This window comes from Ictalurus furcatus, chromosome 11 (genome assembly GCF_023375685.1).
Source record: "Ictalurus furcatus strain D&B chromosome 11, Billie_1.0, whole genome shotgun sequence".
NCBI classification, from domain to species: Eukaryota; Metazoa; Chordata; class Actinopteri; order Siluriformes; family Ictaluridae; genus Ictalurus; species Ictalurus furcatus.
This window is the reverse complement of record NC_071265.1, coordinates 1,112,161-1,132,847: the sequence shown is the minus strand read 5'-3', so window position 1 is coordinate 1,132,847 and position 20,687 is coordinate 1,112,161. Positions and strand designations below refer to the sequence as shown.

At 45.7% G+C, this 20,687-nt stretch overlaps 1 protein-coding gene across 3 annotated transcripts; it reads right to left on the bottom strand.

Moving 5' to 3' along the window:
• Positions 1-3,187: 3,187 nt before the first annotated feature.
• Positions 3,188-20,583, bottom strand: espl1 (extra spindle pole bodies like 1, separase). 3 transcript variants are annotated; one of them, XM_053636795.1, is made up of 31 exons: positions 20,382-20,583; positions 19,338-19,446; positions 18,851-19,156; positions 17,687-18,400; positions 17,523-17,612; positions 17,304-17,415; positions 15,996-16,123; positions 15,666-15,859; positions 15,331-15,573; positions 14,931-15,075; positions 14,520-14,685; positions 14,256-14,395; positions 14,037-14,171; positions 12,476-12,592; positions 12,220-12,388; positions 11,844-11,972; positions 11,085-11,241; positions 10,708-10,817; positions 8,980-10,220; positions 8,436-8,793; positions 8,002-8,347; positions 7,714-7,907; positions 7,513-7,640; positions 7,300-7,422; positions 6,806-6,949; positions 6,505-6,669; positions 6,292-6,396; positions 6,089-6,204; positions 4,610-4,693; positions 4,350-4,514; positions 3,188-3,662 (listed from the first exon to the last, which is right to left on the bottom strand). In XM_053636795.1, exons 2-31 carry the CDS (start codon positions 19,416-19,418, stop codon positions 3,461-3,463), a joined length of 6,507 nt encoding a protein of 2,168 aa, XP_053492770.1. In that variant the 5' UTR covers positions 19,419-19,446; positions 20,382-20,583; the 3' UTR covers positions 3,188-3,460. The 3 variants fall into 3 exon arrangements, with proteins under 3 accessions (XP_053492770.1, XP_053492769.1, XP_053492768.1); XM_053636794.1 differs by having other exon boundaries at positions 19,338-19,425; XM_053636793.1 differs by lacking the exon at positions 20,382-20,583 and having other exon boundaries at positions 19,338-20,084.
• Between the last annotated feature and the right edge of the window lie 104 nt (positions 20,584-20,687).

Here is a 20,687-nt window from a genome sequence, read left to right as displayed (position 1 = left end):
TGTGGTAAATGGCACACTTATATAGCGCTTTTATCCAAAGCGCTTTACACTGTGTCTCATTCACCCACACATACACACTCACACACCAGTGGTAGCAGAGCTGACATGTAAGGCGCTAACTTCCATCCGGAGCAACTCGGGGTTCAGTGTCTTGCCCAAGGACACTTCGGCATGTGGAGTCACTTGGGCCAGGAATCAAACCGCCAACCCTACGATTAGTGCACAACCCGCTCTACCACCTGATCCACAGCCGCCTCATGGGTGTGACATGGATTCTTTTGGGCTGGTTGAAAACAAGGCGTGTTGCTTTTATTCTGAATCATCTGAAGGGGTTTGATGGAGCTGCTGGGAGGACCGGGTGTAGTGAGTTGCAGTAGATCAGTTTTGAGATAACAAGAGCCTGGATTAGTAGTTGTGTGGCCTGTTCGGTGAGATAGGATCTGATTTTCTTGATGTTCTACAGAATGAATCTACAGGACCGTGCAGTTGTTGAAGCGTGTTCTGTAAAGTTCAAGTGGTCATTGAAAGTCACCCCAAGGTTTCTGGCTGTCCTGGATGGTTTGAGTGTGGTTGAGCCGAGCTGTACGGTGAGGTTGTGGTTCATTGAGGGGCAGGCTGGGATGACAAGAAGCTCTGCTGTTGCCAAGTGGAGTTTCAGGTGGCGTTCCTTCATCCAGTCCAAGATGTCAGACAGGCAAGCAGAGATGTGTACTGAGATGGATCATCAGGTTGGAAGGACAAATAAAGCTGAGTATCTTCAGCATAGAAGTGATATGAGAGGCCATGAGACTCAATCACAGGCCCCAGAGTTCATGTAAGGCTAGTTTTTCTTTTTCTAATTCTTCAACGTACCTCTCACACAGATGTGTGTATATATTTAACACTATTATATGTCACTAAAACTATTAAAAAACAAACAAACCTACACACACACACACAAAAGATATAAAACTGCAGTTGAAGTAAAACATTATTTATTCATGTTGTTTAGTTATTGACTTTTAGATGAACCCTTTTCATTTCAATTAAGCATAGAACTATAAGTAATAACTGTAGAGATATAAACCACAGCGCCCTCTGGTGGCTCCTGTACAGATCTGAATAGTGCACAATATGTAAATATACTGTAATAACAGCAAAACCTGCCTTTTAGTAAATAACTTATTTTGATTGTGTTTCGCATATTAAACCGTTACAGCCGCTTGTAAAAATGCAAAGGCTTTCAAACTCTGCCTGACTGTGTTGAATGCTGAACTGAAGTCTATGAACAGCTTTCGAACATAGGTGTCCTTCTTGTCCAGGTGGGTGAGGGCCAGATGTAGGGTGGTGGCGATGGCATCATCTATTGAGCATTTGGTGCGATACGCGAACTGCAGCGGGTCCAGTGAGGGGGGCAGCAGGGTCTTAATGTGCCTCATGACGAACCTCTCGAAGCACTTCATGACGATGGATGTGAGTGCAACGGGATGGTAGTCATTGAGGCAGGACACTGGAGACTTATTTGGCACGAGGACAATGGTGGTAGCCTTGAAGCACGTTGGAACGATGGTGCTGCTCAGGGAGATGTTGAAGATGTCAGAGAAAACATCTGCTCGCTGATCTGCACATCCTCTGAAAACTCTACCAGGAATGTTGTCTGGTCCAGCAGCCTTCCGTGGGTTGACTCTGCATAGAGTTTTCCTCACATCAGCCGTGGTTAGACACAGCACCTGGTCATTAGGAGGAGGGGTGGTCTTCCTCACTGCCACATCATTCTGCACCTCAAACCGAGCGTAAACTCTACCTACTGGGCCTGAACACCTCCATCTGTAATTGGATCCTGGACTTCTTGACTGCGAGACCTCAATCGGTCCGGATCAGGAACAACTTCTCCAGCACCACCACGCTGAGCACGGGGTCCCTCAGGGCTGTGTGCTCAGTCCACTGCTGTCAGTCCAACAACCTGTCTCTGAATGTGGACAAAACAAATGAGATGGTTGTTGACTTCAGGAGAGCACGGAGCGACCACTCTGCACTGAACATAGACAGATCCTCTGTGGTGATCGTCAAGAGCATCAAATTTCTTGGTGTTCACCTGACGGAGAACCTCACCTGGTTCCTCAACACCAGCTCCATAACCTAGAAAGCCCAGCAGCATCTCTACTTCCTGTGAAGGCTGAAGAAAGCACATCTCCCACCTCCCATCCTCACCTCATTGGATCACAAGACCCTGCAGCAGATAGTGAAGACAGCTGAGAAGATTAGCAGGGTCTCCCCCCATCACAGACATTTACACCGCATGCTGCATCTGTAAAGCCACCAGCATTGTGGATGACCCCACACACCCTCCTCACACACCCGTCACATACCCCTCACACACACTCTTCACCTTCCTGCCGTCTGGAAAAAGGTACCAAAGCATTCGGGCCTCAAGACCAGATTGTATAACAGCTTCTTCCCCCAAGCCATCAGACTCCTCAATACTCAGAGACCAGACTGATATACGCGCACACACACACACACACACACACACACACTGAACTGAACACCATCCAACTCCCATTGAAATATTTGCACATTCCTGCAGTGACACTGTTGAATTTTTTGCTGCTACTGTATTATAAAAATATAGTTTATAATTTATTGTCACTAGATACACTTTATATACACTTTACCTGCTGCTACCACAATAACTGCTATGTCCATGTTTGGTATAAACTAATCTGCTGAATGTCTTAGCATGTTATGTTTACATTTCTACCAGTTTTAAATTATATTGTTACTCCTTAGCTCCTATCTTCTGCACTACCTGTATATCAGACACTTCCACACTAACACTGTGTACTGTTCAGCACTACACTGTCACTTACTGTACCTACTGTCCTGTTTTAGTAGTAATGTACTGTGTTGTTAGCACACATCTGCACGTGCACTTTATGTAGAAATGTGTAGATCTTATATAGTTCTGTGTCTCATGTGGTTAGTGTGTTGTTTGATGTAGCACCCTGGTCCTGGAGGAACGCTGTTTCGTTTCACTGTGTACTGTACCAGCTGTATACGGCTGAAATGACAATAAAACCACTTGAACTTGAACATATTAATGAGCAGGGGTGTGAAAAAGTGAGAATTTACTAAAATAACTTTCAACTTTAGTGCAATTTCGCTAAATGTCATGTGAAAAATCAAAAAATGAGCCTTCACAACAAAACAATTTCATAAATTTAATATAAGTTACAAGTGTGGTACACAGCAATTTAAAATAGTAAACAGAATGAGATTTAATTAAATGATGTACTAATCTTCAAAATACACAGATTAAAATAATCTCTAAAAGTGTGATGAAGCTTAAACACATCACGTATTAAGCCGTAAAAACACGTGTTACTCTACTCATGCTTCACGTTAGTGTTTACGCGACAGCAACACTGCAAACAAGTCACATAAGACGGCGTGTAAAAACAGGACTAGCTGCAGGTCTGAGCTAGCGCAGGTGTACAGGAAGGCCGTACGCGACCGGTGCGGCGCCGATCATGTGCTTGAGGTGTGTGGCGTCACGTGATTGGACCAGGTGCTGGAGTAGGGAGGAGCCTGACCCTGCGGAGAGCCAGGACTGTAAGAGTGCGGAGGTGAAGCGGTCGATATCACGATCTGTCACGTCCCACAGGTTCCCCAACACTAATGGACTAGAGAGAAGAGAGAGGGAGAATAGAGAGAGGGAGAATAGAGAGAGAGAGAGAGAGAGAGAGAGAGAGAGAGAGAAGAGAGAAGAGAGAGAGGAAGAAGAGAGAGAGAGAGAGAGAGAGAGAGAGAGAGAGAAGAGAGAGAGAGGAAGAAGAGAGAGAGAAAAATGTCCGGGATGTTAAAGCAGCGCTGTGTAAAGTTACTGCTGTGAGCTACGACTGCAACGAAACACTTCTAGACGCCATTTTGTTGTTTTCAGCTCGCTTTGCCTTTTATGGAGTTTTGTGGGCGTGGCTAAACCAACTGCACCACAAACGTGCTTGGTAATTTGTTTGATTGGCGTTTATCATCAAACGCAGGGGAGTGTGAGGAAAAACAAACTTCTGTAAATCTACAATTTATACAACTTTAAATAAAATGTATAAATACATTTATATTGATTAAAAAAAAGTAGTAACATTGAAAAAAAAAAAAAATAGTAGTATGTAATTTTAACATCAGCTGCTTCCTGTCAGTTTTTTAAATAATTAAATAATTTTAAATAATCACGATATCCAAGAAGAGTGTATTGTTTCAAAATGTACGATAATATTTATATCGTCATATTACTCAGCACTAGCGCGCGTGTGTGTGTGTGTGTGTGTGTATGAGATTACCACCCAGCGGTGTGTGTGTGTGTATGAGATTACCACCCAGCGGTGAGGTAGCTGAGGGTGATGCCGGTTCCCTCGAGGTTTCCCTGCACACTGAGCGCAGCACTACTGCATCCGAACAGCAGGGCCACGGCGTGAACGTTCCCTCGGAGCAGCCGCTGGGAGTCGAGGAACCGTGCTCCGGCTCCGTGTCCTACATAGCTGTACAAGCACAGGACACGGATCAGTTCAGTAAAGAAAAGAAACCCCACACCAGTTCTCCTGTTTATAGAGCAGCACAGTGACACTTCACTCACATGTACAGGTCTTTAGTATTTACAGCCTCCTGCAGCTGATCAGGATCAGGAGGAGCTCCACACACACCCTGCCATGCCCGCTCACTGAGGACCGATACACACACACACACACACACACAGGGCGACACATTAGCATGAGGTTATCAGAATGAGTACAGTATACATTGTAAAGTTGTACCTGAATGGGAAGAGGTTACAATAAAAAAGGTCATGTCTAGAACTCGTTCACTTTATCGTGCACTATTTTGGGGTGTAGTGTAGCGCTGCGGTTCACGAGGACATCCTCAGAAATATATCCAACTTCAGACATGGAATGGCGCAGAGGAGCGGGTGGCGTACGTAATATCGTTTCTCTTTGCTAATCGTTCATCATCATCATCATCATCATCATCCTCTTCAACTTATTATTATTCCGTTTGAAAATTCATCCAAAGGGCAATTTATTCCATAAAAGCCTGAAACTCGTCACACTCGTAGATCCCATACGGGAACGGAAGATTGGGATTATACCTCCAAAGAGTCGTTTTTCCAGAATGAAGACGCTGGGGTGCGTTTATATTTGCTCAGAAGGTCCTGCAGACCAAACTGTACGACATACTGACATGAAACCTGATCATGATATAGCACACAGTGGGGTTAAAGGAAACACCCGAACAACCACTTGGGACATCGTATGGTATCATAGCAACACCCTAGCAACCGTCAGGGCTAGCATAGGAAACTTCATCACAACTCTGTAAGGTAATACGGTTTAACTCGGTCCGGCGTGTGCAGCGTGCTCAGTCACGCCAACATCAGTGTTCGTCCGTGAACTTTAACCTTTCAGTTCTTCACACAGCACTGTGCAAAAGTCTTAGGCACTCTATTTTACTTCTACATTATAGAGTCAGTACTGAAACATTTCTGATTCCCAAACATTAGTTTTCCAGAACAAATTTAAATATTACAGAAAAAATGTCTGTACGTCAGTAAAGAAAGCAGAGTATTAAGACGCAAGACACTTTTCAGACAAAAGAAACACAATGAAGGCTGCTGGGTTTCGCTGCAAAAATAAGACGCGAGTGCGACGGTCAAAGTCTCCAGAAGAACCGAGTCTGGTTCTGTAAGATACTCAACACTTACAGCGCATTTCCTCATAAAACTGTAGAAAGTGTACCTGAGAATACTACTACTACTACTACTACTACTACTACTACTACTATTATTATTATTATTATTATTATTATTATTATTAATAAAGCAAAAGGGTCATCACACCAAATACTGTCTTTGTTCCATTTCATTTTACTGCTCTTTATAGTATTTTTTAGAAACATTTAATTGAATTATTTCTGAAGGCATCTTTACAAACTGCACAGTACTGTGTGTTTATGAAGTGCAGAGACTAACGGTACAAACACCCAGACACTGCTCTTACTTTTAAGTCCAGAAATGAATTTAGTTGGGTATATAATGGACGTGTGTGTGTGTGTGTCTAACCCAGTAAACCAGTCTCTGAAGCGCTTCTCTGTCTCAGGCAGGTTTCCATCAGGGTTCAGAACAAAATAAACCCGTTGAGGATCAACACCATGTGACAGCACGCAGTCTGGATCCACCTGGAGGGGGGAGCACTCCGGTCACATAACCTCATCTATTAATGATATATATCAGTGTAGGGTGGCGTAATACGTGCATGTACCTACCTCTCGGAGATGACTGTGCCCCAGTACCGTGTGCAGTGAAGGCATACGAGTGACAGAACGAGACTTTAAACAGGAGATGTTCTCCCATGGCAGCTTCTGAAGGTACTGCACCATCACACACACACACTTTTATTAACAGCGTGAACATTAAATACTTCTCCGGTATTAAAGTAAGTTGTATATGAATCTGAAACGTCTGTAGCAGAAGTCCACCTTGTCCAAGATGAGGACTGTGTGTCCATGAGGTTCCTCTCTCCCTCTCAGCTCACACACACTCTCCTGTAGGAGCTTCAGGAAGTCTCCGTCCTGCAGAGACGCCCCCTCGGACAGAGACTGCAGGTCGGAGAGAGACAGCAGAGGAGCTGCGGAGAGAATCACCTGCAGGAACAAAACTACCTCTTAAAAAAACAAACAAACAAACATTAAATAAATAACTAATAATAATTTAACCCCACCCCCCCGTTATCGTTAGTGCCGAGTCCTGACCCGCTGCACCGGCACGCATCTGTCTGACCTTAAGCATGTCCACCGTGATCTTCCTTCCTTTTACTGATGACTGGAGGCATTTCAATTGAGCTGGGAGCTCAGGGTCAGAGGTCAAGGGGAGGAGCAATGCTCGCCATACACCTAAAGCCTCCTCCATCTCCTCAAGAAGTTTCTGATGGCAGGGAAAAAAAGAAAAGAAAAAAAAAACAAAAACAAAAAAAAAAAACCCTGATATTTAACTTCGAACAGAGTTTTACTGCAGCAGTCTCTCTGTACGGCTGTGTCTCAATTACAGCATGTATAGTGTAGTATGTAGGATCAAACACTTATTACCCCTACGTAGTGAGCATACACAGTGATTAGAAACTTGCTCAAAAAAACAACACTGTGTAAATGAACAAATAAAAAAAGTTAAGTTAATGATTAAAAGATGATTCACCTCTTGTGGTTTATGTAATACAAGCGCTAATGAATACGCGCATATTAATGAGTGTACTATGTGAGAAGCACTGAATCTTTAACCTGCACACGAGTGTCGAGAGCCTTCCTGCCCTCCCACCACTGCGCCTTGTCTGCTACCGCGCTCACTTTCTTCTGTCCCTGCAGCACCGCCTCCATCTCCTCCAGCAGCACCGCCATAGAGCGCTACACACAGACACACACACACACACACACTAAATAAACACGCACACAAGTCGGTAATGAACACTGCAGAAAGGTAAACGTTGCTAGTACGTGTGTTTGTGCAGTCGGGATCCGCATGGTGATGGGGGCGGAGTCACGTTCTAGTCGAGTGATCAGAACAGTGCTGCCGATCTCACCAGGACACGCCCCCACGAGAGAGAGCAAACACACGGTCACACCTGCACGAGATGAGGATGACGGTTAGAGTTAATCACAGCTAATCCAGGCGGCTCCGGTGCGGTGATGATTTACCTGTGGGCAGGTGTTGGAGCTGCTGTGTGAACTCTCGGCTGTGCGTGTGTGGAAACTGCGCCGGCTGTGTGCAGGTGAAGGAGTAAATGCTCTCCAGAGCAGACAGAGTCTTGGCCTGCGTCTGACTGGAAGATTCCTCCAGGCTAAGTCCGCTCAGACTCTCCGCCACGTCACTGCTAGACTTCTTCAGCTTCCTAACAAACATACAGTTCACTAGCTTGGAATGTTTACAACAAACACTCAAACACACACACACACACCCACACTCAGTGTTCATACAGGACATACCTAATCCGATTGGCCAGGTGACGAGTCATGTGGTGACGAGAGGACACGCCCAGTGACTGAGCGTGCAGCATCGCCGTAGTGACGGGATCAGACAGGCCGAGTGACTGGGCGAGCAGCGAGCACAGGTGTGGGTAGAGGGAAGGGCTTGGAAAGTGGTGGAGGAGGAGCCAAGAAGAGGTGAGGAGTGATTGGATCCCGTCTACAGAGAGCTCACCTGGTGTGACGTGTGTGTGCGGTATTGGGAGTCCTGCCTGTCCTGAACTCCTGAGCTCCTTCACACGCTCTCTGGTCAGATCTGCTCCCAGGTCTCTCCTCAGCACCTCACAGTCTGCGTCAGGGCCGTCAGCTGCACGCACGCACACACACACACACACATCCAGGATCCATCTATACTATAAACCAACGTTATGCATCAACAACATACGTGCACACACCTGCATCCATCATCTCAGAGTCGATCCCCTGAAGCTCCTCCAGGCTGATGTCCAGACCGTCTCCATCCTCGTCCTCTCTGATCATCCTCATCCTCTCTGGTTTCTCTGCACCGTCAGCGCCGAGAGCTTTTCTGGGCCGTCCCCGTCGCGGCTGCATCTCTTCCTCGGAGGAGGCGCCACTAGTGCAGGTGCTTTTCTTTGTGGTTCTGGTGCGTCTGGGCCGGTCCTGCGCCGGAGCTCGGCTCAGAGAGGAGGGTTTAAGGGCAGGTTCAAGCACAGAGGAGATGGAGCACTTATCATTTGATTTGGTCTCCACAGCATCAGCCACCTCAGCGTCACTCTCATCACTGAACTCCACCTGGAAGGATGGAAGACAGGAGGAAGAAAGAAAGATGGAATGAAGGAGCAGTAAGGTTTTACAGGTGAATAATATAAAAGGAGATGTGAGAGAACATGGTCTAAGACAAGCTCAAAGTGGTGGTGCTGACAGGATTTATCAGCAGCCAGTGCATGTTTATACACGTGTAAAGATCACGTCTCAGACCTTAAAGCGTGAGCGTTTGGTCCGTTTCGGAGCAGCTGGAACAGGTACGGGTTTCTCCTGCAGAGGTGAGGAATCTTCAAAAACCTGGAAGGAACCCTTTGGTACATCCTTTGACCTCGTGACCCCACAGCGGCTACTGGGCGTGGCCTTGGCTGCAGGAAGAGGGGTGGAGCTTACTGTGATATCAGGCACCTCGTTGGTGAAGTCGAATGCGCTCAGGTGAGTGGCCGTGCCAGCCGGGGTCAGGACGGAGACGGATCTGGGCCTGGGGGTTCTGCTCGCTCGGGGGGTTTTGAAGACCACACCAGGCTTTGTGGTGCTGATCTTTGGCACGGAGCTCTTGTTTTTCTTTGAGGAAGCGACAGTGACCTCTCGGTTTTTTTTACTCCCCGGTTCTACGCACGCCTCCTGTTTGTTCTCCGTGAGGTTCTTGGCTGACGGTGCTGCGGCTGGAAGAGGTCGGTCACTGCTGGAGCTCTTTCCTCTGGTTCTGACCTGCGCTTTGTTTTTGGGAGCCCTGGGAGGAGTCCAGCCCCACGCGGAGGAGAAGAGCTCGTCAGGGCTGCACTGCTTCTTTCCAGCCAGAGCCAGGCAGCAGGCCACAGCTTTGGCCCCCAGCAGAGCCGCCTTCAGAGGTCCCAGCTCGGGTAACAGTGCCCCTCTGGGCTCGACAGCTTCCAGTCCTTCCTCTATCTCCTCCCACAGAGCGGCAGCCTTCCGTGTCTCGGCCACGCCCCGGCACAGCTGCGTCATCACTGCGCTCAGCTGCACCCTCACCACCTCCGGTTGCATCACGCACGGCTTTTCTGAACATCCGACGGGCATCAGTGCTGCCAGGCGGGCGTGGAGTTTAGCGCCGATGCTGCGACAGCGAAGTATAGCGATGTGGCGTAGTCTGCGCGAATTCTGTGCCTCGTTCTGGGCGTCAGCCTGCGCCAGGGCCCAGAGCACGCTGACTCGGGCCAGGCCAGGTTCAGCGCAGCAGGGACAGGAGCAGCTCTCGGTGTGGCTCAAGCAGGACAGCATGCGCTGCCTTTTGGGCTTCAGAGGGGGCGACGCGTCCCGGCCTAACTCGGACAGCTCCTCTAAAGCGTCCCGGCCCAACGAGCGAGAGCTCAGGAGCCCGCGCACATCCTCCTCTTCCTCCTCCGGGAGCTCGGGGGCAGAGACTTTCACAGCCGGGCGGCCTTTACGGGGTTTTATTTTCACCTCAGATTTCTGCTGCTGCTGATGACCAAAATCTGAAATGATAACAGGAGAAACGTCCGTGTACACAGCTACAGTCATTACTCACTGAGGAAAAGGTTCTCTTACGAGTTGTCACTTGCGTTATAGCAGCAATAAACACTCGCTCCCTCACCAGCCTCTCTTTATTCTCTCTGTCACAGTTAATGAGACAAAAACGAACAAAATAAATAAAATAAATAAATCGCAGCTTGTTACGCATGTTAACGAGAAACCTCTAAAGAAGCGTAAATTCCTCTGCCCCGAAGACGTCGGAAAACTTAGTCGCAGCTTCACCTCGGACACTGGAGACTCCTTCCATAAACATTTAACAAGAATCTTACTTTAGAGTGGGGGAGGGGAGAAAAAAAAACTTAAAAAAAAAAAAAAAACCAAAACACAATCTGCTGTTACTATAGAAACGATAACGAATTAGTTTGCAGCGGTGCTACTGTCAGAAAGTTACATCAGAAGTGAAGCTGATTAAAAGACTGCACTGTTTACCTGTGCAAAGATCCAGTAAGTGTCTGACCTGCTCCAGATCCAAAACACTGGCTTCCCCTGCACCTTTCATCAACTCCAGCTCAGCCTTCAACACCAACAGCTCGGCACAGCTACAACACACACAAAATGATTACTAAACATAATACGATCCAAAAAGCTATGCCACATATCAGTGGAACACACCATTGAGGCCTAGTAATGGGGTGGGAGGGGTGGGGGTGCTGGAGGGGGGAAGGGAATATTTGTAGTTAAGCAAGAACCCCATAAATTGAACACTTATGTGGAGTCAAAGCTTGCTCATGTTCTCATAAATTTTAAGACTTTGGAATGATTCAGGAAGCTTGCTTAGTGAGTGTGTTTTGTAAATCAGGACTTACTGGCTGAGCGTGTGCAGTTTGGTGGCAAGTTTGAGGGCCTCAAGACACTGAGCTTTGGCTTCATGAGCTGTTCCACTGCTGCTCCTCAAGCGCACCATCCTCTCCGAGCACAGCAACACCTCGCTGAGCAACAGCCATTTAAACACCACACTGTCCCCTACACACGACAAAAACGTACTCATGTATGTTAGCTGTACGTGCCTCAATCTCTTTAGCACCACCAACAGGAAAAAGAAATTAGAAATGCGTTTGCGACAATAACAAAGACATTGTTGTAGAAACATCATCTTACTTCCCTCTGAATCTTTGGGTCATGCAGATTTCAATGCAATGTCAACCTCCTCCGTTCTGAACGAGTGAAATATCTGAATGGTTTCAGCGTTTCATTTTGTCTCACGATGCGATGTTAACAAACCGGCTTCGAGCCACTGAAAACACTTCGTGAGGCACTCTCTCAACAGTGTATTACCATCAAATTTGGTATACCTCCATAGGAACAAGCGCTGGCGTCCGGTCTTTCTCTGTTACTAAGAAACGAGGCTGGAGAGTGCATGGCCCCCTTATACTTGCTGCTCGCAGCTATATTTGCAATTACAGTTAAACTCCAGTCACAGTGTTTACTCTCCCGTAAATCTCTCCTCGGATTTACAGCTACAGTTTAGCAGTGTATTCGAAGCTGGTCAAAAGTCCTTGGTCTTAGTTACGGTTGCTAACCTACGACTGGTCCATCTTCCGGAGGAGAAGCGTTTTTGTTTGTACCTTGGTCTACAAACCGAGTGTCCGTGTTGAGACCAGGAGCTCCGTAAAAGCCGTTTCCCAGCAGCATCATCACCAGACTGCACAACAACTTCAGAGCTTCGTACTGGGCCGTGTCTGGAGTCTTTAAACCTACACACACACACACACACACACACACACACACACACACACACACACACACACACACACACACACCCCAATTACACAGGATTATCTAATAACATGTCAGCAACCAAAGTAGACAGCAAACAAACATCCAACAAAAATAAATAATAATAATAATATCTTTAATACAGCTTTGATACAGTAATCCTGACCTACATTTACAAAGCTAAACTTCTGAAAAGCAAATTTCAGGTGTGCAGTGTGTGTGTACCGTGCTGGACGATGGTCTGGCGCAGGTGTGTGTGCAGTGTCCCTGTGTCCAGACTGAGGTAGGCGCTGGCGGTCTGCAGAGCTCGAGCTTTGAGCATGTACCAGCTTTTGGAGTGATGCAACGCCGTCTCCTTCAACACCTCACACAGACTGTGTACACCTGCTTCCACCTGACACACACCCCAGAATGATGTAATCATGAACACATATATCGTATAATTAAGTAGTGGGTGTGTGTGTGCGTGTGTACACGTCACCTCTCCTAAAGCGTAGCTGAGTTGTGCTCTGAGCAGTGTGTTAGTGACGGACAGGATGCTTGTCCCCTCAGAGCTCGTATCTGCAGTTAAACACTGCTGTGCCTGATCCAACTGCACCTGAAAACAAAAATAATCCCAGCACCATCATGCAATGATTCAGAAATACTGTAATAAACACTTACAGAGAAACACGAACAACTAGTACAGTTACATTACTTAATATTAAACACCTAGAAGCGTTCATTGGCTTATAATAATAATAATAATAATAATAATAATAATGTGCTGCAACAACTAATTGATAATAATCGATTATGAAAATCGTTGTAATCGGTCTGTGTGCGGTACATTTACTCGTTACGTTACTTCTGTTCCGAAAACACGCTTCGGAGAGTAAATACTAAAGTTGTGTCTCAAGTGAGGTACTGTACACTTACACTACGTACTGTGTACTCCACCGTCTAGTGCAGTGATTTCGCGGACCCTAGTGGTCAGTGGTGTAATTACAGGGGGTCCGAAGGAAAGTTTTAAAAATGTTTAAATAATATTCCATATTTTTTGTTAAATGTATCAAAATATATTCAAATGAGATGTTTTAAAATTAATCAACGTGGTTATTCACAAATATCACGTTAGCTGAGCTGACGATCGTTTATTGATGGATTTATTTAAAATTTATTTATAAATGAAATGATAATTTGCAAAAACCTGAGTGGTAGACAAGTTCAAGTGTCGCATTGATGAATAAAATAAACAAAGGATAATACAGAGAGTCAAATTAAATGTCACACCAATAATAAAATGTAATTGAACCTGGTATTTGAACCAGTCCCTGGGGAATGACTGGTTCTACCAATCAACCAGGGATTGTTAGGACTGTAGTTTAATTCCATGCTTTCTGTGCGTCCATATAAGTATTTATGTATTACTTTTTATAGATGTACAGAAAGCATGGAATTAAACCACGTCCTAAATTAATAATATATATTCTGGTGTGTGTGTGTGTATTGGGTTCTTTTCAGTCTTAGATAATTGGACAAACTGTTGTGTAAAGTTTTAGTCTTAAGTTTCTATTTGTAACACTCAGTTTGTTGATCTAATTTTAAATAAATGGAGAAAAGAAAAGAAAAAAAAAAAAGGTACTCGAAGTTTGCCCCCGATCCGATTAATCGAAAAATTTATCGGCCAACTAATCGATTATGAAAATAATCGTTAGTTGCAGCCCTAATAATAATAATAAAAAATGCTGCGAGCAGCACTTTCGGGGGCCAAGCACCCAGACTCTGAGCCGCACTCACAGTCACGGTACAATTGTTGTAGAAGCAATCACTGGAAAGCAGAGCCGGAACTATACGCAAAGAGACTCGAGAGTGATTACGGGAGATTAGAGAGAAGTTACAGGAGAACAGTTTTGAATAACTCAGACGGGTCTTGAGATGATGTGAGCCAAATTTGGTGTTTGGAATTTTAGGAACAATGAACTGCGAATTCAGCACAAACTTTTCAAATGATGCGCATCACTGAGCTACATACACACAGGTGGTGGTGAGGTGTGGCTGACCTGAGCGAGCTGCGGAGAGCCCAAATCCAGTAGGAGTTTAGCAGCGTGGAAGGAAGCAGTGGCGCTGTTCTGGACATCACCGAGGAGCCGAGAGAGAGACGCCGCCAGCTGATAACACTCCAGAGCCTGTAGAGGCTACAGGACAGGAAAATATCAATAAATGAATGAATGAGCTGTGTGTTTATAGGATAGTGTGTGTGTGTGCACACATGTGTGTACCTTGCCCATGAGTGTATAAAGGGCAGCCATTAGCAGGATGGAGGAGGCAGTGTGTTTGGGGTCCCTCACTGCAGGTACAGAGCCGTCCTTCAGCAGAGTCACCCAGAGTGATAAACACTTCTCTAAAGGCTCAATGTGCTCTAAACACACACACACACACACACACACACACACACACGTTCGGTTTGCGTAACATATGGAGTGTACAGCTGTATGAACCACGGTATGAGTTTATAAGTTTGTTATGAATATAAAGTCCATCACTGTTGTGTTCAGAGAGATTGAAGCGCAGTCCGTCATACACCAGCTGGCTCTCCTGGAACTTCCGCTTGTCTTCGTACTCCAGATCATTCGTGGGAACTGGATCGAGGTCCGCCGCAGTCTTACTGCCCTCCTGCACCGCACGTAGACGCTTCTCCGTGTCCACCGCCTGACACACACACATACACGTTTTAGCGCCGAACTAGTATTGGAGCATATGCAGTACATCCGGAAGTTATTGCATCATAAAGCCTATCAAGTTAGAGTATGCAAACACAGGCCATGCAGCACTGAGGAAAGGGGGCAGGGCCTGTTGGATTGAATGCGCTTTCTAATTTAGACTTTTTCCTCTACAGGTAAGGTCGATTCTCTCTTTGAGCAATGTGAAGTTATCTGTCCTGTATGGTCCCTGACCTCCTGCAGATTGGCCTCAAGCGTGCAGATGTAGAGCCAGAGAGAGGCATGTGCTTTTTCGTCCTTCAGCCTATCGGAGTTCTCCACAGTCTCTGGCTCCTCCTCCAACAAGCGCAGAGCCTCATGGGCAAAATCCACCGCTGAGCTGAAGAAGAAAAAAGGCGGCGTGAACATCACGACCAAGCCAGGAAGTTAAACACGCACAATGTTAAATAAATAAAAAAAAACCTAAATAAACAAATAAATATGAAAAAAAATAAAGCTAATATAAATAAATTGTGGTGACGGACAGCTCTATTAGATTTCGTGTGTGTGTGTGAGTGTGAGAGAGAGAGAGAGAGAGAGAGAGAGAGAGAGAGAGAGAGAGAGAGTGTTTATACACACACACACACACACACACCAGTCAGTCTGTTCGCTAAAGTCCCGGTAACAGACCACCTGAGCCATCTCACACAGGTAAGAGGCACGCCGGAGTGTGTGTGTGGTTTCCTCGTGGCAGATATCCAGGAGGTCGCAGAGCGTGTTATAGCGCTCCTGCGCCGTGTCTCCGCACTGCTCCTTATACACCCGCAGCTCCTCCTCCAAGAGACGCAGACACACCTCCTCGTCCACTGGCACTGCCCCCAGCCCGTCCCTCAGGGTCCTGACCAGGAGATGATGGAACGGAATTATCAGGAAGGGCTGTACAATAAATCCATAGAACACTTCACTCACAAATGTGTGTGGTTGCATTACCTGAGGCGCTTGTCGTCCTCTCCGGCCCGGGCTGCGTCACACTTGGTTTTAACCCACAGAGACACCGGTTCTGTAAGATGATCCAGAACTCGAGAACCTAAAACCTGTATCCAGCGCACCACCCAGTCCAGAGCTCTGTCCAACCGACACGCTCGCCTACTGCACTGCACTGCTAACATGAAGCAGCGGTTCACCTGAACACACACACACACACACACACACACACACACACACACACACACACACACACACACACACACATGAAATCAGCAAAAACAAGTGGGGGGGTGGGGGGTGTGTGTATAAAGTTACCCCAGGGGCAGGACTCACTCTGTCCACAGGGAAACAGGATGGACAATCTTTACTCAGCTCCTGGCATATAATCTCCACCAACCCGTACGCACCCTCATACAGCTTCCTGTTAAATAACTCGTACACCACGTTGTTCACCACACACACTACATACACACACAATCACATTTACATTACACTTATGTATACACGTGATGCTCTTGTATAACTCGGATCATCATCATAAACATTATTTGGTGTGTATAAACACATTTCATTTTAAAACACTATAGTATGAAGTATAAAACAAAAACACAAGGTAGTATAATAAAATAGTAAAGTAAGGACGTAATAATAAAAATTAAATTAGCAGTGACAATGTAGGAAATAATTAAAGTATGATCAGAGATGGCACAATAACGCTAGATTATATTTTATGATATTTATTATATGATTTTTTTCCCCCGCCTTTTAAAAACCTTTAAGCTTAAAACATTTTAAAGTGTTTCACAATTAACCTTTTTCACTTACAGTGTAAATAAAGAATAAATCTATTCAAATCTATCCTAATTAGAGGTCGACTGACTGATTGGTTTCACTGATTAATCGATAGCGTTTCCCGGTTGCGTTGCAGAGCGGATGAGAAGGGTCCGCTTTCATTATACAGTTCGAGAGCGGCCTCTAGAGGCGAAATGAAAATTTTTGTTGTGTTATTTGAGGTGTTTTTGATTCATTTATGATCTCTCTCTATTTTTTTTTGTTATTTGGAGAGATACTGTTTGGATGTATATCTTTGATTTACTTGAATACTTATTAATAGTCAAATATCAAAATTAATATTTTATTTAAAACAGTAGATCCACAGTGCAGTCAGTGCTGCGATTTTTGTAAAAAAAAAAGTTCAGCAATATTTTACTTTGAGTGTTTCATTCAGTATCAGTTTTAAAAACTACGGATTGATTAATCAGTAAGTAGGTAGGTACCGCCCGACTTATTTAGCTTTATCGTTAAAATCCACTATCGCTCCACCTCTAATCCGAACAAAAGACAAAATCAGTCGGGTGTCTTTTATACGTGAGCATTTCCAGCTCAAAAAATAAACTTTCCTAAATCCAATTGCGATCTCTGCCATTTGTGACAGGATCTGATATCTGATACATTTTTTTCTCCGATCCACTGCTTTTATCCGGCTTTCGTTATCCTGACACACATACACGCCAATAAAAGAAAAGAAAATAATGAAAGCTAGTTACAAGCAACATTGAAAACGATGAGTGAGTCTGATGAATGTTTAAGGGGCGTGGTTCCAGATGTACGGTGCATTAAAAACACAAAGCTGTGATTGACCTGCTTTCAGTAAGAAGCTGTTGTTGGACAGTTTGCGAAGTTCAGTCATCATGCGTCCTGCCGTCGCCTGGCAGTATAACAGGATTCGGTCCAGAAATTCAACAACCGAGTCCTAAACACACACACACACACACACACACACACACACACACACAAATAAATAAATAAATAATAAAACCATCATGAAACATTGAACAAATGCTGTTTTTCAGATGTTACCTGTGAGGTGTGTAAACTGTCGTAGGTGTTGATGAAGCCCTGGTACAGACTGAAGCACAGAGAATACTGCAGCTGCTGTGAGAATGAGCTCTGAAACACAGAGACAAAAAGGTATGAACACAGACCTCCTGCAAAAATGAAAGAATGAAAGAAAAAAGACTCACCTGTTGAAGTTTGATTAGAAACTCCTGATATTCCTCCCAGTAGGAAAAACTGGCCAACAGCGTAGCTCCACCCATCCCTTTTGTCTGCCCTGCCTCTGTCGCCCAGACAATCAGCTGACATGCCTCCAACAGGGCGTGGCTTTCCGCCTCACAGAGAGCAGCAGGCAGGCCTCTGAGGATGCGAGCGCAGTCTGTGTAGGCCTTGCTGCATTCCCTGCCTGTGCTGAGGTCTCGATGCAGTCGCACCGCCCGACTTGCCATGCCCAACGCCGGGCACAAACCCCCACCGAGCTTCCGCACGCACTCCTGCGCTCCGTCCAGCAGCCGTGCTGCTTCGTCCCACAGTCTGTTCTTACACAGAGGCTTACACACCATCACCACCGCCTCACACCTCACAGCCAGCACGGGTGGAGTCAGCGCCTGATCCTGCTCCACGTGTGCGCCGAGGAAACGTGTCCGGAACTCCGAGAGCAGAAATGCGGCGTCGTCCTGAGACAGGCTTCCACGTGCGCGCTCGTACTCGCTCAGCGCCTCCTCCACAAACAGAGGTACTTTAGACGAGGTGGAGGGCGTCTCCTCGAGCAGACGGAAACGCAGAGCCTGCAGCTGCCCGCAGAGTCTCTCTCTGGGCGACAGGCTGGAGGCCTGAGCGCCGCTCGATCCATTCCACAGGACGGCGAAACAGTTCCGCACCAGAACACCGAAGTCTTCAACCTGTAATCAGAAACATCAGATACACATCATATATCTCATCATCTACAGAACATAATATCATAATATCACGTGTTTGAGATTTGCAAATCATTGCATTTTTATTTACAGTTTACACAGCGTCCCAACTTTTTTGGAATTGGGGTTGTTTTGTTCGATACGAGGATCTCGATTTAACATGTTCTTTGTTTTGACATTTACCAGACTGTATAACAGAGCAAGATGTATTCGGGGGGGTACACTCTGTTGTATCAGGGTACACTCTGCTACACTCACACAGCCTTTTCTCACTGCCACTCGCCACGGCCATCGTGAAGATTATACCCAGTAGTGGAGAACGCAGGAGAAAAACAAAGCCCTGTGCTTTAGACACGCCCACTTTGTGAAAGCTTGGGCATGTTTACCCATGTAATCGTATCGTATTTGAATTTGAGGACGTGTGGGCGGCTGTACCTGTGAGGATGCGCCCTGCAGTCGGAGATACATGAACTCCGCGAGTCGACTCGCAGCAGCATGAGCTCGATGCGTGACCAGCTTCTGGAGGATGTGGAAGATGATCTTCTCCAGATAAAGCGAGGAACCTTGCGCTCCGGGTTCTGCGACGGATCCGTATCCCTCCGTGGCCAGCTCCACCAGATCCACCAGACGCTCCTCGAGCTCCGGCTCTAGAGCCCCTCCTCCGAGACGCTGGTTACAGGCCCGAATGATTCGATCACACGCCGTCCGGCCAGATGGCCCCAGCCCGCCCTTCACATGTTTCTGTAGGAACACATCCAGGATCAGAAACACACACCGTCAAACACTTAACAAGACAATAACCTGCCGCAGTGCATTGTGGGATTTCAGGAGCGTGCATCCCTGCAGGTTTAAAAATCACTCATCACACATTTTATTCTTATTTAAACACCTTATTAAGCTCTGGGGTTTTTTTCCTTCTTACCTTCAGCTCATCGTGAAGAATAACGGTGTCCTTTACGCACGAGATCCGCAGGACATAATCATCCGTTTTTAGACATTTCATTCTTCTTCTGAAAAAACACACACACACACTGCTCATAGGGTGAGTATTAGTTCACCCCGAATCTGAACACTTACATCATGTTTACGAACAAACCTGTCCTGTGATCTTAAAGGTCCATGGAATTTACCAGTCTGGACCGGAAGTCTGGTCTCTCAGGTGCATTAGGTAAAGATTTGTGCAGCTGAATAAGATTTGAACGATTGTTTTATTTTTTTTACTCATTGACCCAACAGCTATCTTCACCAGAGTTCACAAAGCTCCGCCCCCAAAACGTATCTTGGGTAGCTAGCATACTAACTAGACTTAGCATTAGCAAGGACTGTCATTACATCTTATTCGAGCACATTCGACTCACAGTTCACCTGTTACCGCTCTATAAAACTGCCGATAATGAGTTCTGAGGGTGTGAAGAGGTGTCGGGGGCGTGGCTATAAAATGACTGACAAGAGGCCAAACCAAACACAAACAAACTTTCAGGACCGGATGGCAGGTTTCTAAGCTGTTTGTTTTTTCAGCTACATAATACACTTTTTCTAAGAGACTGGCATAAACTATTATTCATCATCATTTCTACATAATTTCCCACATTATTTGCACTAGAAAGAAATGGAAAATATTGAGTATTGTACCTTTAATCCATTTTTTAAAAATCTCGTTCTACAAATCTTCCAGATACTTGTACAACAAAAGGAGTAAAAGAAATCGACTGTTGTACTTTTAATAATAATAATAATAATAATAATAATAATAATTCACTACATGACGGTCTTTAAGGTGTTATATTAAACCGTTATTTGTTGTTGGTCTCGTGATAGTCCTGTGTAAACCCTGACGTTTGGCTAGTTAGCTAGTAAACACCGGCTAGTTTAGCTCGCGCGCAGCGAGACGGCTAACTAAAGCTGGATAACTAACCGGACTCAGAGTTAACTCGTGTTTAACAAACTTCTCAAACAGCTCACTTACCGAAAAACCCAATTTCCGCTTATGCGAAAATGTCTGCGGTGACGCGAGCGTTAGCTTTCAGTGCTGCTTCGGTATTTTAAACTGCCCGCGCATTTATTCAAAATGGCGCGCGGCCTATCGGGAAATAGGAAACAAGGCATTCTGGGTATGAGTGGGACGCGTTTTACCCGCTCATGACCTAAGAAACATGGTGCTCATGTATTTCCACCCCCCTTCCGCTCTCACTTACTTTTTCTTTTCTTTTTAAGACACGCGGCCGCACAGACGCTTAAAAAAGTAATTAATAATTAAATAATGACTTTTGAA